This window comes from Coturnix japonica, chromosome 5, assembly GCF_001577835.2.
Source record: "Coturnix japonica isolate 7356 chromosome 5, Coturnix japonica 2.1, whole genome shotgun sequence".
In the NCBI taxonomy this organism is placed as follows: domain Eukaryota; kingdom Metazoa; phylum Chordata; class Aves; order Galliformes; family Phasianidae; genus Coturnix; species Coturnix japonica.
In genome coordinates, this window is record NC_029520.1 from 16,915,013 (window position 1) to 16,936,119 (window position 21,107).

Below are 21,107 nucleotides of genomic sequence, written 5' to 3' on the forward strand. Positions count from 1 at the left end.
AAAGTAAGCGGTTTAGAAAAGTCATTACTGATACTGACTGTACACGGAGGATATGTTTGTCTTCTGGTTAAACTTCCTCTCTTTTTTTCTTTAATAGAGAGTTTGCAAAAACCATCAAACGTCCATTTGGTGTGAAGTACAATCCATATACTCAAAGCGTGCAGATCCTGAAAGACACCAAGAGCATTGCCAGCGTGGTGAACGAGCTCCGTCATGAGCTGGACATTGTCAGCGATGCCCTCAGCAAGATGGGCAAGCAGCTGGAAGTTTAACGTTCCCATCATCTGTGTTGTGTGCTCAGCAACTCTTTTCTTTTCCCCACTTGTCTCTTTCTAGGCATGTAACGTCTTGTATGCAGAACTTTCCTTTACTAATGGAAGAGTGGATAGCCCATAAAGATAATCACCTTAACTCACTTTAACTTATTTTTCTGTTTAAAGTCCCCTACAGAATGTATTTCCTTCACCTCCATTCCCTGAGGATAAACAAGTCCTGGAGCTGCCTTAGAGAAGTGAGCAAAGAAATAGAGAAATCACTAGGCTGGAGCAAAACTGTGGTCAGGGCTCGGATCAGATGCTTCAGCGAGTGGCTTATGAGGCAGCTGTAGAATAATTTGGCACAGGGAAATGTCTTTCTGATGCTAGTGGTCTGTGCTGCTAATTTCACAATAGTGTAGACTTCATAGCATAGAAGCTATAGGACTATAGTAATCGGTGCTTCTGAGTCTGTGCTATTATAGAAATATTTAATGTTTAAGTATTTAGGTTTAGAACTCAAATGATTACACCCCCGGGTACCAGGACACAAATATATGAAGTTAATTTATGTGTGTTGAGGGTGTAATAAATGGAAGATTTCTGAAGCGTAGGGTATATTTAATAGCACCCTGCTTCTCTGTATGTGGTTCTTACCAGAGAATCCAGTTGCAAAGGTGCATTTTTACACTATTAACCACACATACCTTCTGTTTCCACCCCTCCTGGCTGGGTAGAGCATTCATTATATGCATGTTTATACTGTCGTGAAGGCTTTAAGTGTCAATGAAATAAACCTGTACCGTCCTGCTGGTAATTGGTAGAAGCAGGTAAACCTTTCCTTCGTCACTTCAGCAATAAACACAGCCCACTCCGACTGAGCTTGTGTGTTCTATACTGCGGTGCGGGCTTTCTGCACCCGCGGCTTCATTCCCTCGCGAACTGCACGTGTTTCTGCGAGCAGCGATTAGTTTTCTCCCTTATAAAGGCTCCGTCGCCTTTCCGCAGGTGTTAGTGCTCAGCCGGCCGTGCATTCTGGGTGCGGGCAGGTTGCTTTGTGAGCATCACTCGGCCAGACCGGCACCGCGCCGCTCCACGTGCAGCAGCACGACTCCGTGCACCGTCGCTCCGCCCGCCTCTAGGCGGCCGCTCCCGCTGATGTAGGGCCCTCCCCGGCCCGCCTCTTCCTCCTCGGCCGCGGACGGGTCGGGAGGGGCACGAGCCGCATGGAGGCGGAGCTGCGAGCGTGGGTAGGTGGGCGCGTGGGCTGCGCGGGGACATGGCCCGCCTTGCGGCCGAGAGATGGCGAAGGAATGAGGGCGGGGGTGGGCGCTGCGAGGCTCCTCCGGCTGCGCTGCGCTCTGCTGGCCAGCACGGCCCTCGGACGGGCTGCAGAGCCGAGTCTTCTGTGAGCGGTGGGAAACGTGAGCGACGGGCTGTGACAGCCGGTGCCCGGGTGTCTCGCCGCCCTCTTGTTGGCTGCTTCGGAGGGGGGAGCTGCGGGCGGCCGCTGCTGTTCGGAGCCTTGTCCTGAAGGCGTGCGGTCTGCACGTGTCGGACCTTGTGAAGAGCGTTAGGTGCCTGCCACGCCAGCCCGTGCTCCTGCGTGAGGTCCGAGCTGCCGAGCAAAAACCCTTCGAGGAACTCGGGGCAGCAGGTGAGGTGGGTTAGCTCCCACGGGGCGGCCTCCAGCTGCGGCAGTGCGGGGTGCTGCTTGGCTGTGGTCATCTCGGAGACCATCAAGTGGCTGAGAAGCTCCCCGGTGCGTTCCTGCCGTGCTGCGTGTGTAAAAGCAGGCAGGTACCTTCGTGTTTTGCCCTCTGTAAGGTAGAAGAATTAGTTAATGATGGGTAAGTGCTTCTGCTTTGTTGCTTTAGGTTCCAGAACGACACAGCTTGTCGTTCTCACCTTATTTTGGTGCGTTCTGCTGGAAGGCATTAGCATGAGTAACACTGTTAGTGTTAAACAGGTGGCCCTCGTTGTTGGTAAGGAGGCATTCAGCCCTGCCAGGTGTTAGCCTGTATTTAGTCTTAACGAGCACGTTCCTGTGTGGAATGAAGATGCTGGGGCTGCATGTTTGGCCTTAGTGGCAGCAGCTCTGGCATGGCCCTGCTCTGTAGTTCTGGGCGCCATGTAACGGCTGTAAGAGTGAAGGTTGAAGGTTGCCCTTTGGGGGATTTCTGGGAGCAGATTGTGTCAGGTTAACCCGTGCCATGTCCCTGGTGAAGCTGCTGGCTTGTAGGGGGAGAGCTATGCACATCTCTTCTCATTAACTTCCTTTTTTAATGTGTTATTTGTCTGTGTGCATTTGAAGGGTGCAAACAGCTACGGGCAGCTTGGCCTTGGTCATAAAGAGGATGTGCTGGTACCTCAGTCACTGGAAGATGTTTCCTGCAAATGTCAAGACATCAAGAGCATCACCGGAGGAGGGGGACATTCTGCCCTTATCACTGGTAAAAACATTGCTCTTGCAAGGGCTGTGTGACTTGAGCTGCTACAAGTCTTTCCTTTCTGGTGCAGTGCTGCCACCTATGTGTAGCTTCTGTGTATGAGCAAGTATCGATTCTTAGTTGTAAAGCGTATTCCCCCGTCCCTATCAACCTGATATTTTGGAGAAATTCCTTTGCTCATCTTCTGTGGCTGTTTAATTACTTTGTGAGGATAATTTCTAAACCCATATGACATAATCGCTTTTAATACAAAACTGTTGCTCCTCCTCTGTTGAGGATGAGGAGGGAAGTAGTCAAATGGAATGTTATTCAATCTGGAGAAGTTTTAAGGTAAGGAGCAGAAAATAGCATCTGGTCTTCAAAAGGTTCTGCTATACACCATAGTTAATTATGGGAATAAAGGGATACGGGCAAGTGTGAATGGTGTGAAATCCTTCTGAAAACAGGTTCTTGTTTTGCTATGTGAGCCGATGCTTTTTTTATGACAGCCGTGCTTTCTCAAACATGTTTCTGGTGCATCAGAAATAGCTGTCTCTGTGCAGTTCAGTTTGTTAAATGACACATAATCACTGTCTTGTCACAGAATCTCATTGCATATGTGCTTCTTTGTGAACTGAGTGTGATTTTATTTAATTATTCCAGGTGCTGGAGAGCTCTTTGTATGTGGCTGTAACAAAGAGGGACAGTTGGGTTTGAATCACACGGAAGATGTGCTGCGTTTTACCCTGTGCACTGCCCTGTCTGGCTTCTGTGTGCAAGAAGTGGCCTGTGGTTGGGATTTTACAATCATACTAGGAGGTGAGTCTGTCTTTGCAGGAGTTGGGGGAATATGGGGATGTGGAGAACACGCTGAGAGTTCTCATTGCTGTTGCGTTCCTTGTGAGTTTCAGACCTTAATTGAACATTATGTGTAAAATCAGAAGGCTGTGGCTTTGGAGACCTGAAAAGGGGAGATGTTAGGCCTTTATTTTTCCAATTATTTCACTATGTTTTTGCCTGATGTAATTTTACAATACTTGGCTTTTGCTCAGAGATGCAGTGATCACTCTCTAATGCTTTCATTTGCAGGAGCTGGCCTTGTTCTGTCCTGTGGGTCTAACGCTTTTGGGCAACTAGGAGTTCCTCAAATTTCAGGTCCATGCTCGATTCCACAAAAGATCGAGGTAAAGATCTAGAAGGAACTGCTCTATAGCTCTGTGCATTGCGTTGCTTACAGCAATGAGAAGGGTCTGGTGATCTCAGTGAGCTTTGAAGGCTGGCTCTTCAACTTTTTTAAAGGAGTCCATCTGATGAAGTAAATTTACAGAGTAGACAACCAGTGATGGTCCTTGACCCAGAAAGGAGATGCACCACTGTAGGTAGGGAGCTCTGAATGCAGCCTCAAACTGTTTGCTTTCAAATGCTTTAAGTAGTGAGAACTGAGACTTCCATACCAAAAAAAGCTTCTTTAGTGTTGGCTGTAAGCCTAACAGTGTAAATAAATTTCTCAGGGGAATTCTAATTAATCCCTAATTTACGCTGTAGCTTCTTATTTGAAGAAAGCTTTTACAACCTGATAAACTCTCCCATGTGATGCAAATGATAAGGTGAGAGCTGAAAGGACCCCTAGGCAGGAATTGTAGCCTCGTGGTCTGTGCCATCCACTGCTCTGTTGTGTTTTTTTGTGGCAGCCTGGGTAATGTAGGGAAGGAGGCACAGCTGGTGGTCCTCTAGCAAGTAGGGGTTACCTCAGCTGATGCTCCTTGGAAACGTCAAGGGTATGGAACGTCATTCCAGTGCGGTGCCTTGAAAACAGTGGCAGTGACAGCGAGGACCATTCATTCATCTGAAATATTTTCTCTTTTGCTTTGTGTCCTGTTCAGTGCTTGGATGGAAGGGAAGCATGGCTGACAAAAATTAGAAGGAAGGTCTTCTAAAAATAAACAATAATATGTTGGTGTGCATTATAACATGCAGGCTGGAATTGGGAGCTGTTTTCCCCGTGTCCCACAAATGTGTTCAGTATACTCTGCTTTAAGAGGCAAAAATATGAAAAGCATTTTCTCTTTTTTTTCCCCTCTATTTGAGCAGTCCCTCAAAGAGAAAGTAGTGAGTATTGCTGCAGGACTGAGACATGCCCTTGCTGCTACAGGTGAATATGTTATCTTTGTTTTCTCATTTCTGGAACAAATGAAGAGTACTTTTAATGCCTGGTGTTTTAATGGCTTAGTTGGGGAGCAAAGAAAATAAGGGTGAATTTTAGCTTCTATTTGCACTTGTGCAATGAGACTATAGTTGTTGCCTAGAAGGATAACCCTGGTAAAGTCTGGTTTTGGCACAAAGAGCATGCAAAGCACAATTTGAACCAGTGAATGTGCCTTTAAAACTAATTAATTATTCACTTAAGTTATTTTATTGGTGGTTATTGTGTTTTAATCTCTGTGTGTTCACTCTGGGAAGAGAGTGGTTTGGTGTTTCAGTGGGGAACTGGCATGGCATCTCGGGCAAAGCGTGCGCACCAGGGGAAAACTCTCCCTCTGTTCTGGACTGCAAAGGAACCCTGTGAAATAAAAGGTAATTCTGGAGTCTGACTTTGTCAAGGCGATAGAGCTGAAATATGTTTTGCAGTGATATGTAATGTTTCTGTTTATAAAGCTGCTTGGTATCATAAATATGGAGCATCTGAAATAATGAGTGTACAAGTTCATAATCCACAGGGAAAAATGATACTGAGTCTTTTAGCATCTGTGACCTGGAAGAGGTTTTCATTATAAAATTCACTGTTATCAAACAATCATACCTTGGTATAACTGTTACATGTCTGTGCACAAAATGACATCTTCTGTACAATTTTATGAGACTAAATTTTCCCTAGGCCTGGAAGATGTGAAGAGAGTTGCTGCAGGCTCCTACCATTGTGTGTCTCTTACAGGTAGGCCTTAGGTGCAGGCATAGAAGTCCTTGTCTCAACTTACAAGGGGGTTGTGTGCTTTGGAAGTGCCTGTCAGCTTTGGCTTGATTAGTGTGTTGTGGCATAGTGCCGGTTAGCCATTCTGTAGTGGTTTTGCATCCTGGGACTTCCATCTTAAGATCTGGTTTCACTTGTTAAATTTTCAGAGTTCTATGTATTTTATTAATGGGGTCAGGTATGACACAGCCCTTAGAAATAAGCAAGGGTCTGGGCTCTTAGTGGTTAGAAACTCTGCAGGGATTTATGAAAGCACTTGTTTGCATAGTTCTCTGCAACAGCGGTGCTGCGTCAGGTGACTGGATACATGGGCCCTGGCCTGAGTGCAACCCTTTGCCAATGGGAAGGAATGTTAGGGGGCTATGTTGTGAAAGGCTGCTGTGACTGTCCTCCTGCAGCTCAGAAGGTCAGATGGGCTTTGCGTGGGCACGAGGTCTTTGTTGGCTCTGCAGTAACAGCATGCACATACATCTGTGTGAGGTGGTGTAAGAGCTCCAAGTGTAATAAAAGCAGTGGGGAAATGGCTTTGTCTCTTAAGCACTTGCATAATTTGGGCCATTTGTGCTTTAGGCAGCGCTCCTGTATTGGGTGTTATGTATCTGGTAGTGCAAAGTGTAAGAGAAGTTATTTGTTTTTATTTTTACTTTTATTTCTTGGCAGACAAAGAAATGGGGAAAGAGAATAGCTTTTCATCTGTAAACTTATGGTTCTGGAATGTGGGAAGTATATTGAACCGTATGAAAACAAATCTTTACCAAACTTCGGAAGGAGTTCTTAGCAAACATGCAGCCATCTGGTACCTCTGCCATCATCAAATGGAGCGCTGCAGAGCTCGCTTATGCAGAGAGACGGAGTTGTACGGGGAAACATTAGATGTGAATTACATTGAGTTCTGAGATGAGAAGTCTGTATGTGATTAGTGAGGAACTGGCAGGACAAATAGAATCTGCCTTAGCTAATTAGCACTTTGTGTGTTTAAAGTGAGCAAATCATTGTTTCATGCTTTTTCTTTCTTTCTTTTTTTTTTTTTTGAGAGCAATCTATTTGGCAACAGGGCAACCACATCTAACACAGTAGGTGTCAAAGCTTGTAATGATGTGCTGGTATTGCTGCCCTTCCTCCTGCTTTAGCTTCTAAGGATGCTTATTTAAGTGCCTGTCAGGTGTAGTATTTAGTAAGTGAGCATCACTGGGGTTTTTTTTCTAGGGATTTCTTGCTGAGCAATGCAGTTTTCTTGAGCTCTGTCCCACAGGCCACCTGCTGGTGGGACACCAAACACCAGTCACTGGGAGGCTTTTGGTACAAGGGGTTGAAGTGTATTGTTGCAAACATTTTTTCTTCTTTAAAATCAATTAATAAAGGGGGCAGAGGGAGCTGAACAAAACTTTGTGCTACAGATTTCAGTTTCCAAACTTCCTTGGCCTGTGATCTTGTACTTTGTGTGTGCAGGACTTCTCTTGCTTGTGCAGAATGAGCTGACTTCAGGAGCCCTGACACAGCTCATGTTCTGCTTGTTATGGGTTATGTTTTTTAACACAGAGATCTAGAATTTGAGCTGAATCATCTTGTGTTGAAAAGATCGGGTTAATGATAAGTAGTGTCTGCAGAAGGACTCATCTGAACACTTACCTCGTTACTGTCAATTGGTCGTTAGGCTGCGAGCAACTCCAACTCATATTGGAGAACCACATGAAGCAAATGCATGTTTCTGTAAATATAATTATCCCTGTGGGTGGAATCCTGGAGTGTGTACTTGCACAAATGCTTCTTCTGCAAAGGGAGTGGGGGAAGACAAGTAATTACTTACAGAAGTCTCTCAGTAGTTGTGTAGTGGTGCTTTCAGATATGATAATATTTTGGCTTTGTTTTGTGATGGGTAGTACCTGCTTTACGCACCTGGTCTTGGCTGTGTGTCATGTTCCTTTAGGAAGTGACTGAGCAGGGTGAGGTAGGGAACATCAGGCCATCCCTGCTTTTGAGGATTTACTGAATATGCTCACGTTGAAGTCAGCAGCATGGTTACAGGTGGAGCTGGGAGCCTGTTCAAACTTCTCAAGTGCTAGAGGGGAGCAGTATTATTTGCTGTTCTTTAGAAGGTTATTTACTGGGCTGTCTCTAAGCTTTGGGGTGGAGGTAAAAGCTGCAAAGACAGAGTGGTGATTGCAGGATACTTCAAGCTTTTTCTCTAAGGTGTTTACTACTTTACTTAGTTCACTTATAAAACTTTGCTTTTACTGTACAGGCTTTTTGGTCATCTTTGATAAACTCAGAGTAGAAATGAGGTCTGAATGGTTTGACTCCAAAACTCTGGTTGCCTCAGGAAGTCAGCGTAGCCCTCAGAAAACACATTTTGTTGTTAAGACTCTGGGAAACTATTTCTCATATTCTAATTATAGCATGTGTATGTGTGGTAGAGACACTGTCCTTTCCTCAAAATCACTGAGCTGAGATAAATAATGTATCTGTTGTTGTTCTGTGTGTGTTGCTTTCAGCTTATTTTACTTCTTTATCAACTGCAGGTGAAGGACACCTTTATGTCTGGGGTAGCAACAAACATGGGCAGCTGGTGAGCGAAGAGGTATTTCTTGCTGAGCCCAAGAAGATAGACACTCAGTTTTTCTCACATGAAAAGATTGGAGCAGTTTGGAGTGGTTGGACTCACTTGGTGGCACAGACAGGTAGGATGTGTAAAAAGCAGCCAGATGTGGCAGCAGATCTGTGAACAGTCTACACTACACGCAAACTGTTACCTTACTAGTATTAACTGAATGCAGGAATGAAGGAGAGGGAGAAGATAATCCTGATCAAGTGTCTGCCTAAAAGGCATGAAGAGAGTCATAGGTATGAACTATTCCCTGGTTACTTGTCTTAGCTGAGGATCTAAAGATCTATCAGAGCCTTTCTTCCTTTGCACAGCTGTGCTGATCTTTTTATACTTCAAGACTGAGCGTACCTTCTAGTGCTGCTCTTGTTCTTCTGTAGCAGGATGCTTAAAAAGAATAAAACAACGCATTCAGAAAAGAAACAAACTGAGCAGGTTTAGAGTTCATTGCTTCTGTGGTCAAACTTGAAAAGTGTTTAGAAGAGATAAGAAAAAAGAGACCTCATTAGTTTGAAGAGTGTTATCATAAGATGAAATTATTTTGTTGGCTGCGTTCGCCTGTACCTTCCTGGGAATAGAAAATGTGAAAGATTGCCACATGCAGAAGACTGTTGGGTCAGATTCTTTCCTAGGAGTAGATTAGGAAGGCTATGTACTAATGACATCCATGTGTAAAGTGATGGTTGATCTGATGAAGACCATTTAAACGCATTTGCATTGTTGCTCTGTTGTGAAATACAAAGGTAGAAGAGAAAGGTAAGTCATCTGAAACTATTCTGCTGTTTTCATGTGTGAACAGTATATGCAGTTTATTCTATACTGAGATGTGAGAGTTAAGATGATCAAAGGGGATTAAATTATTTTATAAAACAAAAAGAACTGCCAGAGTTAGATTTGCTACATTTGTTTTAGCTTGTGCAGGCTGGCAGGTAAGGAAATGAAGAGCAGATGGAAACAGTTTTCCTAGAGTTGTGTTGGAGATTTAAGAGCTTATTGGTCTGTCAGAATATAACCAGTTCATTAAAAACCTGCAGAGGGGCCACAGACATGTTGTTATTACTGGATTCTGTAGCTGTGGGTACTGGTTCAAGGACTGCTTAGCCTCCTTAGTCACTGTGTGATGAAGTGTGGTATTAAGTTGGTCTTGTAAATAATGAAATAGTCACACAGTGATGTCCTTGCTCTGTGAGAGAAGTGCCTGTTTTAATTACAGTGTGCTATGAATTCTTGGTGGTAGGACTCGAAGAGATGCGATGCATGACTGGAAAAACAAATTGGTTAATCGTTCTGTTTCATGGCATTCACTGTTTGACATCAAAGTATATGAGGGAAATGCCATGTTTATAAACCTGCGTTACTCTGCCTGCCCTCTCAGCTATTTGAAATCAGCTCTGAATGCTGATTTTTTTTCAAAGGATGAATACTGAAAATTTTCCAGCTGGAGTCAATGCAATGTACAGCTTGGAAACATTTTAGGTGGAGTGAAGGAATTTCTCTCCAAATGCATGGATCTTGATAAAAGCGCTTAGTGTCATTCTCAATGGAATAGAAATGGTGGAAGAAATGACATTAGTCAGGACAGCTTTTTTTTTTTAAGAAGGCCTTGTCAGTGTGGTTTGCCTGGCTTCATTATTCCTTAATAATGTATATCCACAAAGTGAAACTTCCCTGAGGTTTTCGAAATATCAGTGTTTCATTTATTTATCCACGGTCATTGCAGAAATGAAGGGAATATTCTAGTAGGTGGTTTTAAGATGAGGAGGATGGAATTCTGCTGGTTGACCACCAGTGGTAGTACTTGTTTGGTAAATGTTTGAAAGGGGTTTAAATAGGCTGACTTGACGTCTGCATCAGAACTGGCTGAGTGGTGTAGTGCTCTAAGTTATTGCTGTATTTAGAATTTTAAATCTCTTTGGAAGTCAATGGACCTGAGTCTTAAATTATTTGGAATAAGGTTTTGAATGGCCTTTGGCAGCGTCCAGACACAAATCAGAACCTTATGGGACTTCCAAAGGTTGCTCAACTGCCAGATGTAGTGTGAGCTAAGCACTTAACTTGCTAAAAAAAATCACTAATTGCTTATGGATAAACTTGCAGTTCTCTAAGTAACCAAAAATGCAGCCCAATTGAATGCTTCTCCCTGTGTGTCATTCTCCCTTCGTTATTTTTACTGCATCCGAACAAAAGAGGAAATGCTGCTCCAGTTTGCTGCTGATGAAGTTGCATAAACCAGTGTTCTCCAAATGACCTTGATCAACAAATCCCTATCAGGAAGAAAAAAAACCCCACAAAACAGCAAAACTTTTTGCTCAAGCACCCTCACTCGAAGTGTACTTACTATTTTAGAGTATGTGTTACTTTTACTACTGTAGTGTACTATGCAAATTATAAAATATACACAAAGGTAGAAATTAAGAGGTGAAATAAAGATGAAATACTATTGAGAATGCTACGTAAAATATTACTTTTAACATTAAAATGTTCACCTATAAATTTGCAGATGTTGCCATTTTAAAATGGCTCTTGGATCTTTATGTGCCAGGTGAGCAGTGCTCGCCTGCACAACCATAGGACACTGAAATGGTTCAATGTGATGGTAACTACAACCATCTGCAGGAGCAGTGAGAGTTGTAGCGGGTGCTGTCGATTAATACTTTCAAAGCAAGTCTAAGCAAGCTACCAACTTACCTATCAGACAAGAAGGATCGTTTCCTAAACATTTTCTCCTTTCATATTAAGTAGTCTCTATTATGTTGACCACCCTTTTTTGAAAGACTTGCTTTGTTTTTCTTTCACTCAATTGCCAACATTTTTCACAGTAGCTTAAAACAAAACACACAAAAAACCTTTTTTAAAAAAAACCTTTTAATCTATTTCTTCCCTGCTATGTCCTTATAAATACTTTCAACTGCTTCTGAAATCACTCAAATACATTTTTCTCTTTTAATATGTTATATTCTATCTCATTCAGCAACTGTGTTGAATGTTCTGATTCCAGTCCTTCCTTCCTATCTCCTTAGAGTCTGGTTAACTCTCTTCTGCTATATCTGTCATGAGGTAGGTCAGTTTCAAGAAGTTAATTCCTGAGATAGGAATTACTTGACCCAAGGAACTTAGGAGCATTTTTTTTCATAGTGTGTTGTGTTGTTCATCATCACTCTTAACTTATCCTGTTCAGATCCAATTCTTTTTAATCACAGAGGTCTCTTTTGGATTCTTTTCTGTTGAACGCAAACTTAATTTAAAATAACTCAGAATCCTTCCAGGTAGCTCCTACTCTTTACTGATTCCTAATGATGTACACAACTAGAGCTATATAGAACCACTAACACTCCTTCAAAATAATTGCTGTTGTACTGCTCTGTGCAATGGTCCTTGTCAGTGGTCCAAAAAGATTAAAAGAGACTGCTTGCTTTTTGATCAGGTCTCTGATGATAAGATATGCGCTTGGTAGTGTCTCTAGTTTATTCATTATTTGCTGCATGAATGCACATATCAAGTGACTTTCAAGGCGTGCATTTCCATTATGGCAGCACTGTTACTGTTTCTTAGGTGAAGGACAGACCAGATGCATTCTTCTGACTTTGGACTCCAAGTGCAAGCATTTCTCTTTTCAGGTGACTGTTCTGCAAAATGGTTTGTTTCTTTTCCAACATGCTGCTTTATGGTACAAGGAGAACCAGTGCCATGTATTTGATTCTGAAGAATGATTGACTTTTTGCATGTCTGCTTAATAATGTCTAATTTAATTTGTGGTCCTTTTCCAATTGGTAGACACTTTGTATGTAGCAGCTGAAAGAGAAGCTATCACAGAAGATATAAATAAGAGAGTTAAGTTGTCACTTGTAATGCTGAAGGTTCCAAAATAGGGAATTTGGAAAAATATAGAGCCTAAATACAGCAGGAAAAGACTTTTAAAGATTTAAAGGTGAATCATCAACTTGTTTAAAAGAAAACCCCTTATTTTGAAACTCTGAGACCTCATTAATAGGTCCTGTTAAGCTGCCCTGTTTTATTGTCTATGTATTTGGAATATGTTTTCTAGGTTATTTTTCACTTGACATCATGTGGAATGGTGCTCTATTTGAGCTCATATAAAGAATTCCAAAGTCTTATACCCAGAAGGAGCTACATTAAGAATGCAGTTAAAATGATGTATCTGCTTCCTATTCAAAACTGCCTGTGGCTAAAAAGTCTCAGAAGAACAGCATATTTCAGACCTCTTATCATTTTCTGAATAATGTCTGGAATCCTTATTCTAAATGTGCATCTGAGTTTGTGCTCCTGCAGACCTCCCTTGACCTGGCATCTTTAAGTCTGCATGAAAGCATTACCAATGACCTGCATGGTAAAAACAAACACATCTATTTTTTCAGAAGCAATGAGAATGCATCCAAAGGCTGAGAACAGACCGACAGAATATTTCTAATCAATCTAGAAGAGGGAGCTTCGTGTTCTAGTTGCACTTGGGCCTTCATTCTCTCAGGCCAGTCAGAAAGTGAAGCTCACCAGCCTTGCTGTAAGTGGTGCAGTGAATGGAACTGCAGGGAGGTGTGGTGTACGGATATTGCTCTCTGGTACCAAGCAGTGCGCTGTCAGCCCACTAGAGGGCCTGTCCAGATTTCTTTTGAATCAAGGCTCTGCAGCCTTCCTGCTACTGGAAAGCGTGTAATCTTAGCCTTGAAATTTTCAGCAGCTCCCTGAGTGCAAATCCTGACTTATTTTTTTTGCACCTTATCTGCTATAGCAATAAGGCATTGGTTTTATGAGGACTCTTTAGTCCTTTTAGCTGCTATAGAGTGTTCTGCCAAAAAGAACTGCAGTTGGGAAATGACATTTTAAACAGTGAATAGTTTAGAGATCTTGTTGCAGTCATCTGAGTTTGTTGAATTCTGGTGTTCTGGAGCTGGTGTTTGTTTAAAACAGTCAAAATGCTTGTTTTGCTATTACCCCTGTGAAAAACAAACTCAAAAAACAAACAAAAAACAAACAAAAAAAACAAAAACAAAAAACCACCAACAACAACCCCACGCTTATTTTCCTTCTGCTTGTTAAGATCTTTTAAACAGTGACAGTACCTAAGGGCTGTTATGGGTCTTTGCCTTTGTGGTTAGTGATAATACAGCAGTGCTGCTTCTAAGCATTATCTTGTTCCTGGAGTCATTGCTTTTGCTAAAGCAACGTCACAACACCAACGTTAGGTATTTACTTTCAGGACTGAAGAAACGGAATGCCAGAGAGTATGTTTACAGGCAACTCATCAAATATATGTGCTGAATTTGGCTTGTTTAGGTGGGAGAACAGAATTAGTGTTGTTTCCTGCTGTGTGATTTTTGGCCAATAGGATGTCATAAGGCATAATCAGGTGAGGCAAGCTGTTGATTTTTTTGAGCAATATAAGGATGTTGTGTGTTAATTTTTATACACGCTTGCTCTTCCATTTACTAATTTGCCTTCTATATATATTCATGCATAATTATTAGTTGAGGACTGGTCTACAAAGGTGAGAATTGGTGGGTTTTTGGTTTTGAGAAGAAAAGTATCTGTTTTTGACCCAAAGAGGACTTGAATGTTAATGTTAGCTATCTTTTGACCTCTGGAATAATGTGACAGGTCAGATTCCTTCTTCATGTAGGATAAGGCACATAGGGAAAGGAGAATAGGGCTAAGGAATGCTCTGCAGTCTTTGAGTCTCCTTATGATCCTGTGTTTAGGGATGTGGTTAGTGGGCGCAGTGGTGGTGGATTGATGGTTGGACTACATTATCTGGGTAGTTTTTTCCAACCTTAATGATTCTATGACTCTGATGCTGTGGAATTTTTTTAAAATTGTTATTATTATTTTTTTTCCCCCTATTTGCTTCAAATGATTGGAGGGTTCGTGATTATTTATTACCTGGGAGAAAGCAGAAAGGGTTCTGTGTCCATCTTCCAAGTGTCTTCCTTATGCATGGATCTCATGCTCTGACTGATAATGAAATTTCTGGTTATGTAAAGTGTAAAAAAAAACCAAAAAACAAACAAACAAAAAAAACCTCCCGAACTTTATATATAATGATATAAAGATATGTATATCTTTGGACACATACGTTTTTGGCTGGCAAGTTTTCAAACTTAAGGGCATACCCTGAACATCCTGTATTTGATTTTATAGGTTACAGCATAAAGAGGCGAGTGAAAGAAACAGACATGCTTGGGAACCAGAATTGAGAGATGAAAGCTTTGCAGTAAATCTGGGTTCGGTGGGTAACTTTCAGTGTGCAGTAACAGGATTGAAGGTTTGAGGTGCATGTGGGAATTGCCTTATTTCCTACATTGTTCTCAAAGCTGCCTCCTTGCTCCACTGCGCATTTTTCACTGCTGCTTCAACTTAAATAATAATTATTTTTAAGACAAGCTTATATAAGCTGCTGAAGTGAAGGTTAATGGGAGGCATGCAACCTGTAACTCAGGAAGTCTGTTCTGGGCTGGCAGCCAGCTGAGAGCTACAAAAGATACCAGCTCTTGGGGGTGCCTGGGGTCAGATTGGTGTCAAGGCTGCACCTACTGTGAGTGCTCTGAAAATTGAAATGTCTGGGAATGCAAATACATAAAAATGAATATTGACTCAGCATTGTGTGGGCACGTAAGATGTACACGTGCAAAGAGATGTACTGACAAACACCGAATCCACAAGATGTTTAACATACTTCTGTTAGTTGTGTGTTGAGTTCACCTTCTGAGTTGGATTCTTTTCATCTCTTTTTTTCAGTGGACGCATGTAACTAAACTGCAAAATCTGGGCGTAAATTAATAATGCTTTGGACATCTGTGGCAATTTACCATTTGTTTTCTGTGACTGCACCTACAGAGGATTTTTAAGAAGCAAGGAAATGAATTTTGTAGGCTGTTGATATGTGGAAGATTTTTGCATGTAAGACTTAAACAGCCAAATGATGCAACTTGTCTCTGGGGAGGGGTGGCAGGGGGTTGCGTCTTGCCAGGGTCACTGTAGAGCTTTGTTCTTGTAACTGCCAATTTGATGGGGAATCTTGGGGAAGCTCTGCTGGCAACAAATAGATCACAGTAAACCTTGGATCTCCAGTGTTTGCTCTCCCGAGGCACAGCAGATCTTGTTTCCAACAGCTATGGCTCAGCAGCACAACAGGAACCTTCTATTACATCCCACTCTCTGTGTCTGTCCCTCTTGTTTAGTTCTGTCTGACAACACAAGTGTGCATCTTGCATGTATTATTTTTTTCTGTTCTTTAACAAGAACTAAACAAACAGAACCTTTAAATTGTATCTTGCTTACACAGCCAATCATTTTTTTTTTCTTGTGTTATAATATCAAGCTGTTGCTACCAAGTTGATGAATTTCCAGCACACTGAACATTGCAACATTCTGGATTTTATTTTCAAATTAGTATGGATTTGAGTTCTAGTTACCTGTAAATAGCTAGAAAAGATTGGCGTTTCCTTTGACTCCATGGTTTGGCACTGTTCCTCGGCTTTATTTGTAAACTTCTAGCTAGGGTAAGTCTATGTGTATCTGTGTATTGCTACACTTACTTGTGCTGCTCCCTGACTTCTACCTGACTCTGGTAAAACATTTGAAGAAATACTTTGTAACCATAAGGTATCAAGGAGCAGGCCTGGTTCTCTGTGAAATGAAAGTAGTTTCTGAAATCATACAGTATCGAGTGTTCAGTTTTTCATAAATATTGTTTTCTTCATAGATACTTACTAACAATCTTTTCAGGTTTGGAGGAAATAACTGTGATAATTTTTGCTCATTTGTAAGTATGGCAGCCTATAGAATTCCTTTCCTACAGTAGAAGGGGAAGATACAACATGTGGAGCTTTTCTAGCCGCTATCTTGGACACGACTTCCTCATGCTTGCTTACTCCTTTCTAGGTGCATTTTGTTAAATATTCAGTGACTGGATGAGCTTAGAGAGCTACTCAGTTGCTGTTCAGCAGAACACTGCAGGGCTTTTTTTTAACAGAGATTTTGTGTGGGAGGAAGGTCTCTATTGTATTCAGTTTCTCTACTCTTTTTTTTTTTTCCTTGCCATATCCTCTTTTGCTGTTGGAAATGGTTATTGTTGTGGACCTAGTAATGTGAATGTCTGCCCTGGCTTGAAGGAACTTTGATTTTAAAAAGCTTTCAGAAAAATGAGCCTGTAAAATGTGGCTGTGGTATAGGTTTTGTTTAGCTCATTAGAGTGTGAGATAAAGGTTTTTCCCCCTTTTTATTTATTTTCTTTTCTCTCTGTGGTTGGATTGCTGCAGTTTATGGCTAGTCATATATTTTGCAAACATAATAAGCAAGGTCAGATACATTAGCAAGTGTGTGGAAGGTTATGAGTAAGAAGGTTCTGATGGGATCTTGCTGACAGGATAGACACTGCACGAAGCAGAGAAGCCCCCGTCCCTTGCTCTTCAAAGACAGACTCAATTATTCACTCACAATGGCAGTGATTTGTGTGACAGTGGCTTTGGATATTCCTTACCATTTCAATTTGAAAACAAGACAAACTCTTTTCATGGTTGTGATGTCTGAGCCATATCTGGACACTGCAAGGTTTTACCTGGGCTCTCAGTAGTGGTGACTTACTTTTGTCTCAAGAAATGATACCTTAATGAGCTAATTGGAACTGTAAACATGGTGTTCCTCGTGATTTTTATATCCTGAGTCAATGTCAGGAAGAGTTGTGGTTTTGAAAGGCTCAGAAGAGCAGATTATTGGTTCCAAGCAATTTCTTGGGATTTCTACTTTCTCTTATTCTTTTTCCCTTAATGCGAATTAAACTGTTGACATTGTGATGATGATAACTGTCTTGGAAACACCTCCTGTCTTACAGCTGTTGTCTAGTCAGGGTACAAAAGATTCCACTCAGAAGAGGTAGGATTTGGCTGTAATTGTCTTTCTGTTTCTTCTGTGTCTTTGTAGCTGAAATTATTGCCACTGTCTGAGCCACTTGCTATTGTGTTATGCTTGTCTATTTGTGTGTGTGCATGTGTGTTAAACCACTATTCATGTATCACAGACATTGCTTCAATCACATTATACTAATATTTGCCAGTTCATCTATATGAAGCTGAATAGAAGTGAAGGCAAGAGAAAGTTTGCTGCTCTTGATTTCCATCAAAGTGCTCCTAAGTTCCTTATCTGTTATATTATTAGAGAAAGATCCAGATATGAAGTAACTTATAAGACCACTGCTAGTTGTTCTGGCAGGTGTAACAAGAGGCAGCAATAACCTGAGTCTCTGCCTGCCCACCTCCTAGCTTTTACAGAATCACAGAATGGCCTGGGTTGGAAGGGACCTCAAGGATCATGAGTCTCCAACCACCTGCCACAGGCAGGGTCACCAACCTCCTTATTTAATACTAGACCAGGCTGCCCAGGACCCCATTCAAACTGGCCTTGAATACCTTTAGGTTTGGGGCATGCACAGCCTCTCTGGGCAGCCTGTGCCAGCACAATTCAGCTGTTTGAATTCAGCTTCCAGACTTCATGTGTTGTAGCTTCCACAGTGATGCTTTTTCATTAGGCTCTGTCACTCAGGAGTGAGCACGGATAGGAAGGCTGATTTGAAGGATTCCTCCCTACATTGCCTTTCAGCTGAAAGATGTGGGGCACTCCTGTCAGGCTGGTACTGTGGTCTATGAAATGGAGATCATGTTGATTGTCATTGGATTCTGCGTCTTGCTGCTTTTGGTTGCTACTTAAGCCTGCGCTGTGGTTGGGAAAATCTGGAATGGTTTCAAAGTGACCTTCATGGGGGGTATTTGTGACTATACTCCAGGGAAGCAAAATGGGGAATAAACTGGGGTAGCTTAGTTTGGCTAAATTGTGTCTGGATGTTCAGACCACTTAGGTTCAGACTTGTTACTTTTATAGATGGTCCAGTTCTGGCTGTATCCTGTCTGGTCTTGTTGTGTGGACTACTTCTGGAAATACACAGGGGAGGAAGCTGTGCAGCTTTTAAAATCTGACTTAATCTTGATGCGTGTTTAGTTCAGCTTAAGCTCAACTGATGCTTATTGTTTGTCTCTCGTTTTAACTCATTCATACTTAAGGTGCTATAAACTGCAGCTGAAGCATTGCACAGAGGTGAAAAGAAAGACCACAGACCAGAGAAACCTGAATTGTATGGAAAAATTTGGTAGGTGAATTATGTAATGTAGACAAATCAATGTTGTCAGCCCTCATCACATTTAACTAGAAATACACTGTGCCTTATTTGCCCTGGCTGCTGATCTTTCTGGGCAAAAGAATGACAGTTTTATTTTGAGTATTTAACGTTATCACATCACATGACATGGTTACATGTAGCAGAGCAATGACAGCATTGTCTGAAGTTTTGGCAACTCAAAGCCCTTAGTAAATAAAGCATTGATGTGAAGCAGACAAATGATAAGAATGTGCACTTCAGAAGTTTTGCATTTATGCAAAGGGCCTATGACATGATCTGCGTTCAAACAGTTTGAATACTCAGTGGGGTAGGAGTGCTTTGCACCCACTGTGCATAAAACAAACATGTGAAAGCTGAAACCAGTCATTACGTAATAGCAGAACAAATCTGCATGACATATGCTTGCCAGGCATGATGTATATTTGTTCTGCCTTCTTTTAGTTTTGTTGGCCTCTGAGCCGTGTGTGCAAGAAAGATGGCTGTTGCGTTTTCATCTAACTTCATTGAAAGCTGTGCATTCGTAATGTTTCTGTTGTTAAGCTCAGCTGCTGGAAGGAGCCGCCAACATGTACCCAATCTGTACACACATGTGCACTGATCTAGAGATGTCGTTTAACCTTACTAGCATCTGAAGACTTATTAAATGCTTGTTTTCCTAACCTTTTAAGTGACATTTTTTTTGGTATGGCGTAATTAATTATGCAGGGTTAATACTCACTAATGAATCTTATTATTTGAGCATAGATAATGCGCTTTTTAAAAGCTTAGTGAGAATTGAGTGTTCCTGAAAAGCAGTGTCTTCTGGGACTTTTTTTCCCCAAGAAACTGAACAAAAACAAAGCAAGGATGGGTAAAAAAAAACCCACAGAAAACCAAAAACAACCTAACCATCTGGCTTGTTCTTTTCATGATTACCTTCAAGTACTTCCAAATAGTGGATCTGAGGTAAGATCTGATAGAATCCAGGAGACATATTATCAGCTATGAATTTTGAGTACTGCTTCAGAACTTGTGTGGGATGTTTTCTTCCCCCTTCTTTGCTACTTAGCAGATGCAGATCTGTTAGGCAGGTATAGCTGCTTGTTCCATTTGTGGCCAGACAGGTTACTTTTCTTGTTTGAATTACTCCAGCTGTGAGGAGCCATGACATAATCCAACATAAGCCCATCATGAAAAATTTTAGTCAGGCTTTTTTTTTTTTTTTTTTTTTTTTTTTTTTTTTTTTGTGGGGTAACCATGCTTGCATGAATTCTGGGTATGACTTTGTGCTGCTATAGCATGAAGTCGTACTGATGTAAGAATGAACAATTAGATGTTTTCTAGTACTTGGGGGTTCTATTCTTTGTGTATTTGTATGTATTCAGCTGGATTTGAGTGCTCTGAAAATACCATGACTGATATCTATGTTCTAACACTCAAGTCTTGTACATATACAACTGATAGCCATCAACATTTCTTGTATTTCTTATATTTCTTAAGCAAAGTCAATTTTCTTTCTGTTATTTTCATTCTGCTCTGTGCCTTGATTTCCTTAAATTAAAAGATGGAGCTGTTGTTTTTTAATACAACGCATGAAAAAAAGCCACGTTGCTTTTCTTATAAATACTGGTGAAATCTAAGCCTTATGATTAACTACAGCTACATAGTAGGGATGTGTTCTGGTTTTGCATACTTGGAGTTATGTGGATCTCCAGAGCAGTTTTCATTTGGCAGTATATTTCAGGTACTTGTTTTTTATAATATATTATATGTATGTATGCACAAATAGGGTACTGCAGGATTAATGTGCTACTTTGAGAAGCATGCAGACAGAGGCTGAAGAGAGCCAAACTAAAAACCTGAGGCTGTCCCTTGTTCAAGAACAGGCTGTTGGTGGACACTGAATGTGCTTGCTCATAGGCATGATCCAGGGCCGGCCCCTAGCCGCTGTGCAGCAAGCTCTGGTTGGTGAGCAAGGTTCAGTCTCAATGGCATGAAGAATAAACAGATTGTTCCTACTCCAGGGAAAAATTTGAAGGGGCCTTTGCAGACCATGACAATCGTACACGTGTGTTTTTTGAAGACTTCTTTTGTATAATAGGAAAAAGAGATGTCCAGTTTGTGTCATGGCAGTTGAAACTCTGATGTGATTTCATGCATTTTTTGTGGTTCCTATCTGAACATCAGTGCAAAGATTAAGTGTTGTGTATTCTGTGCAGATCCCAACTAGCTGAGACTGAGGATTATGGAGTGCTCTGATAGACTGAAGAGCCTGTTTGGGTCAGGTCTACATTTTTTTTTCTCTGTTTCAAGCCCAGGCATCCTCTTTGTCGTGAGCTCTTGTATGGAAATTTCCATGCACGTTTATTTCAGCACTTGTGCCATTGACCATCTCTCCTTGCAGTAGCTAGGCAGAGATTTGAAATACTGTTGGAAATTGTTCTCACTCGTGACCTTACTTGAGTCTTTGTAGCTGAGGAGTTATTTGGAACTGAAGCTTGTTAAAATTGCATGGCATGGACAACTCCGTGGAGAAACAGTTGCATCAGTACAGAACAGTGATACAAAAAATCCCCAAACAAAAATGCTTTCAAAAGAGAGGAATAGGAAGTGGTACCAACAGCAGTGTACTGGTTTTCTGTAAGATAGTGGCTCCTTTGACCTGCTATGTGGGAAAACGTTTTGATTTCCT

The 21,107-nt window shown here is 41.5% G+C and overlaps 2 protein-coding genes across 8 annotated transcripts in view; both read left to right on the forward strand.

Annotated features, from left to right (window-relative positions):
* TPH1 (tryptophan hydroxylase 1) overlaps window positions 1–1,135 on the forward strand; it is a 29,945-nt gene extending 28,810 nt beyond the window's left edge. For all 6 annotated transcript variants that reach the window (XM_015864156.2, XM_015864158.2, XM_015864157.2 and 3 more), the window contains one exon: window positions 98–1,135. In XM_015864156.2, the coding sequence (XP_015719642.1) occupies window positions 98–272 (175 nt within the window). In that variant the 3' untranslated portion in view covers window positions 273–1,135. The remainder of the gene's footprint in view (window positions 1–97) is intronic.
* Window positions 1,136–1,405: 270 nt separating this feature from the next.
* The window catches only part of SERGEF (secretion regulating guanine nucleotide exchange factor), a 132,243-nt gene continuing 112,541 nt past the window's right edge, over window positions 1,406–21,107 (forward strand). For both annotated transcript variants that reach the window (XM_015864176.1, XM_015864177.2), the window contains exons 1-8: window positions 1,406–1,504; window positions 2,569–2,707; window positions 3,347–3,502; window positions 3,773–3,867; window positions 4,775–4,835; window positions 5,144–5,257; window positions 5,559–5,615; window positions 8,171–8,329. In XM_015864176.1, coding sequence (XP_015719662.1) covers window positions 1,481–1,504; window positions 2,569–2,707; window positions 3,347–3,502; window positions 3,773–3,867; window positions 4,775–4,835; window positions 5,144–5,257; window positions 5,559–5,615; window positions 8,171–8,329 — 805 coding nt within the window. In that variant the 5' untranslated portion in view covers window positions 1,406–1,480. The remainder of the gene's footprint in view (window positions 1,505–2,568; window positions 2,708–3,346; window positions 3,503–3,772; window positions 3,868–4,774; window positions 4,836–5,143; window positions 5,258–5,558; window positions 5,616–8,170; window positions 8,330–21,107) is intronic.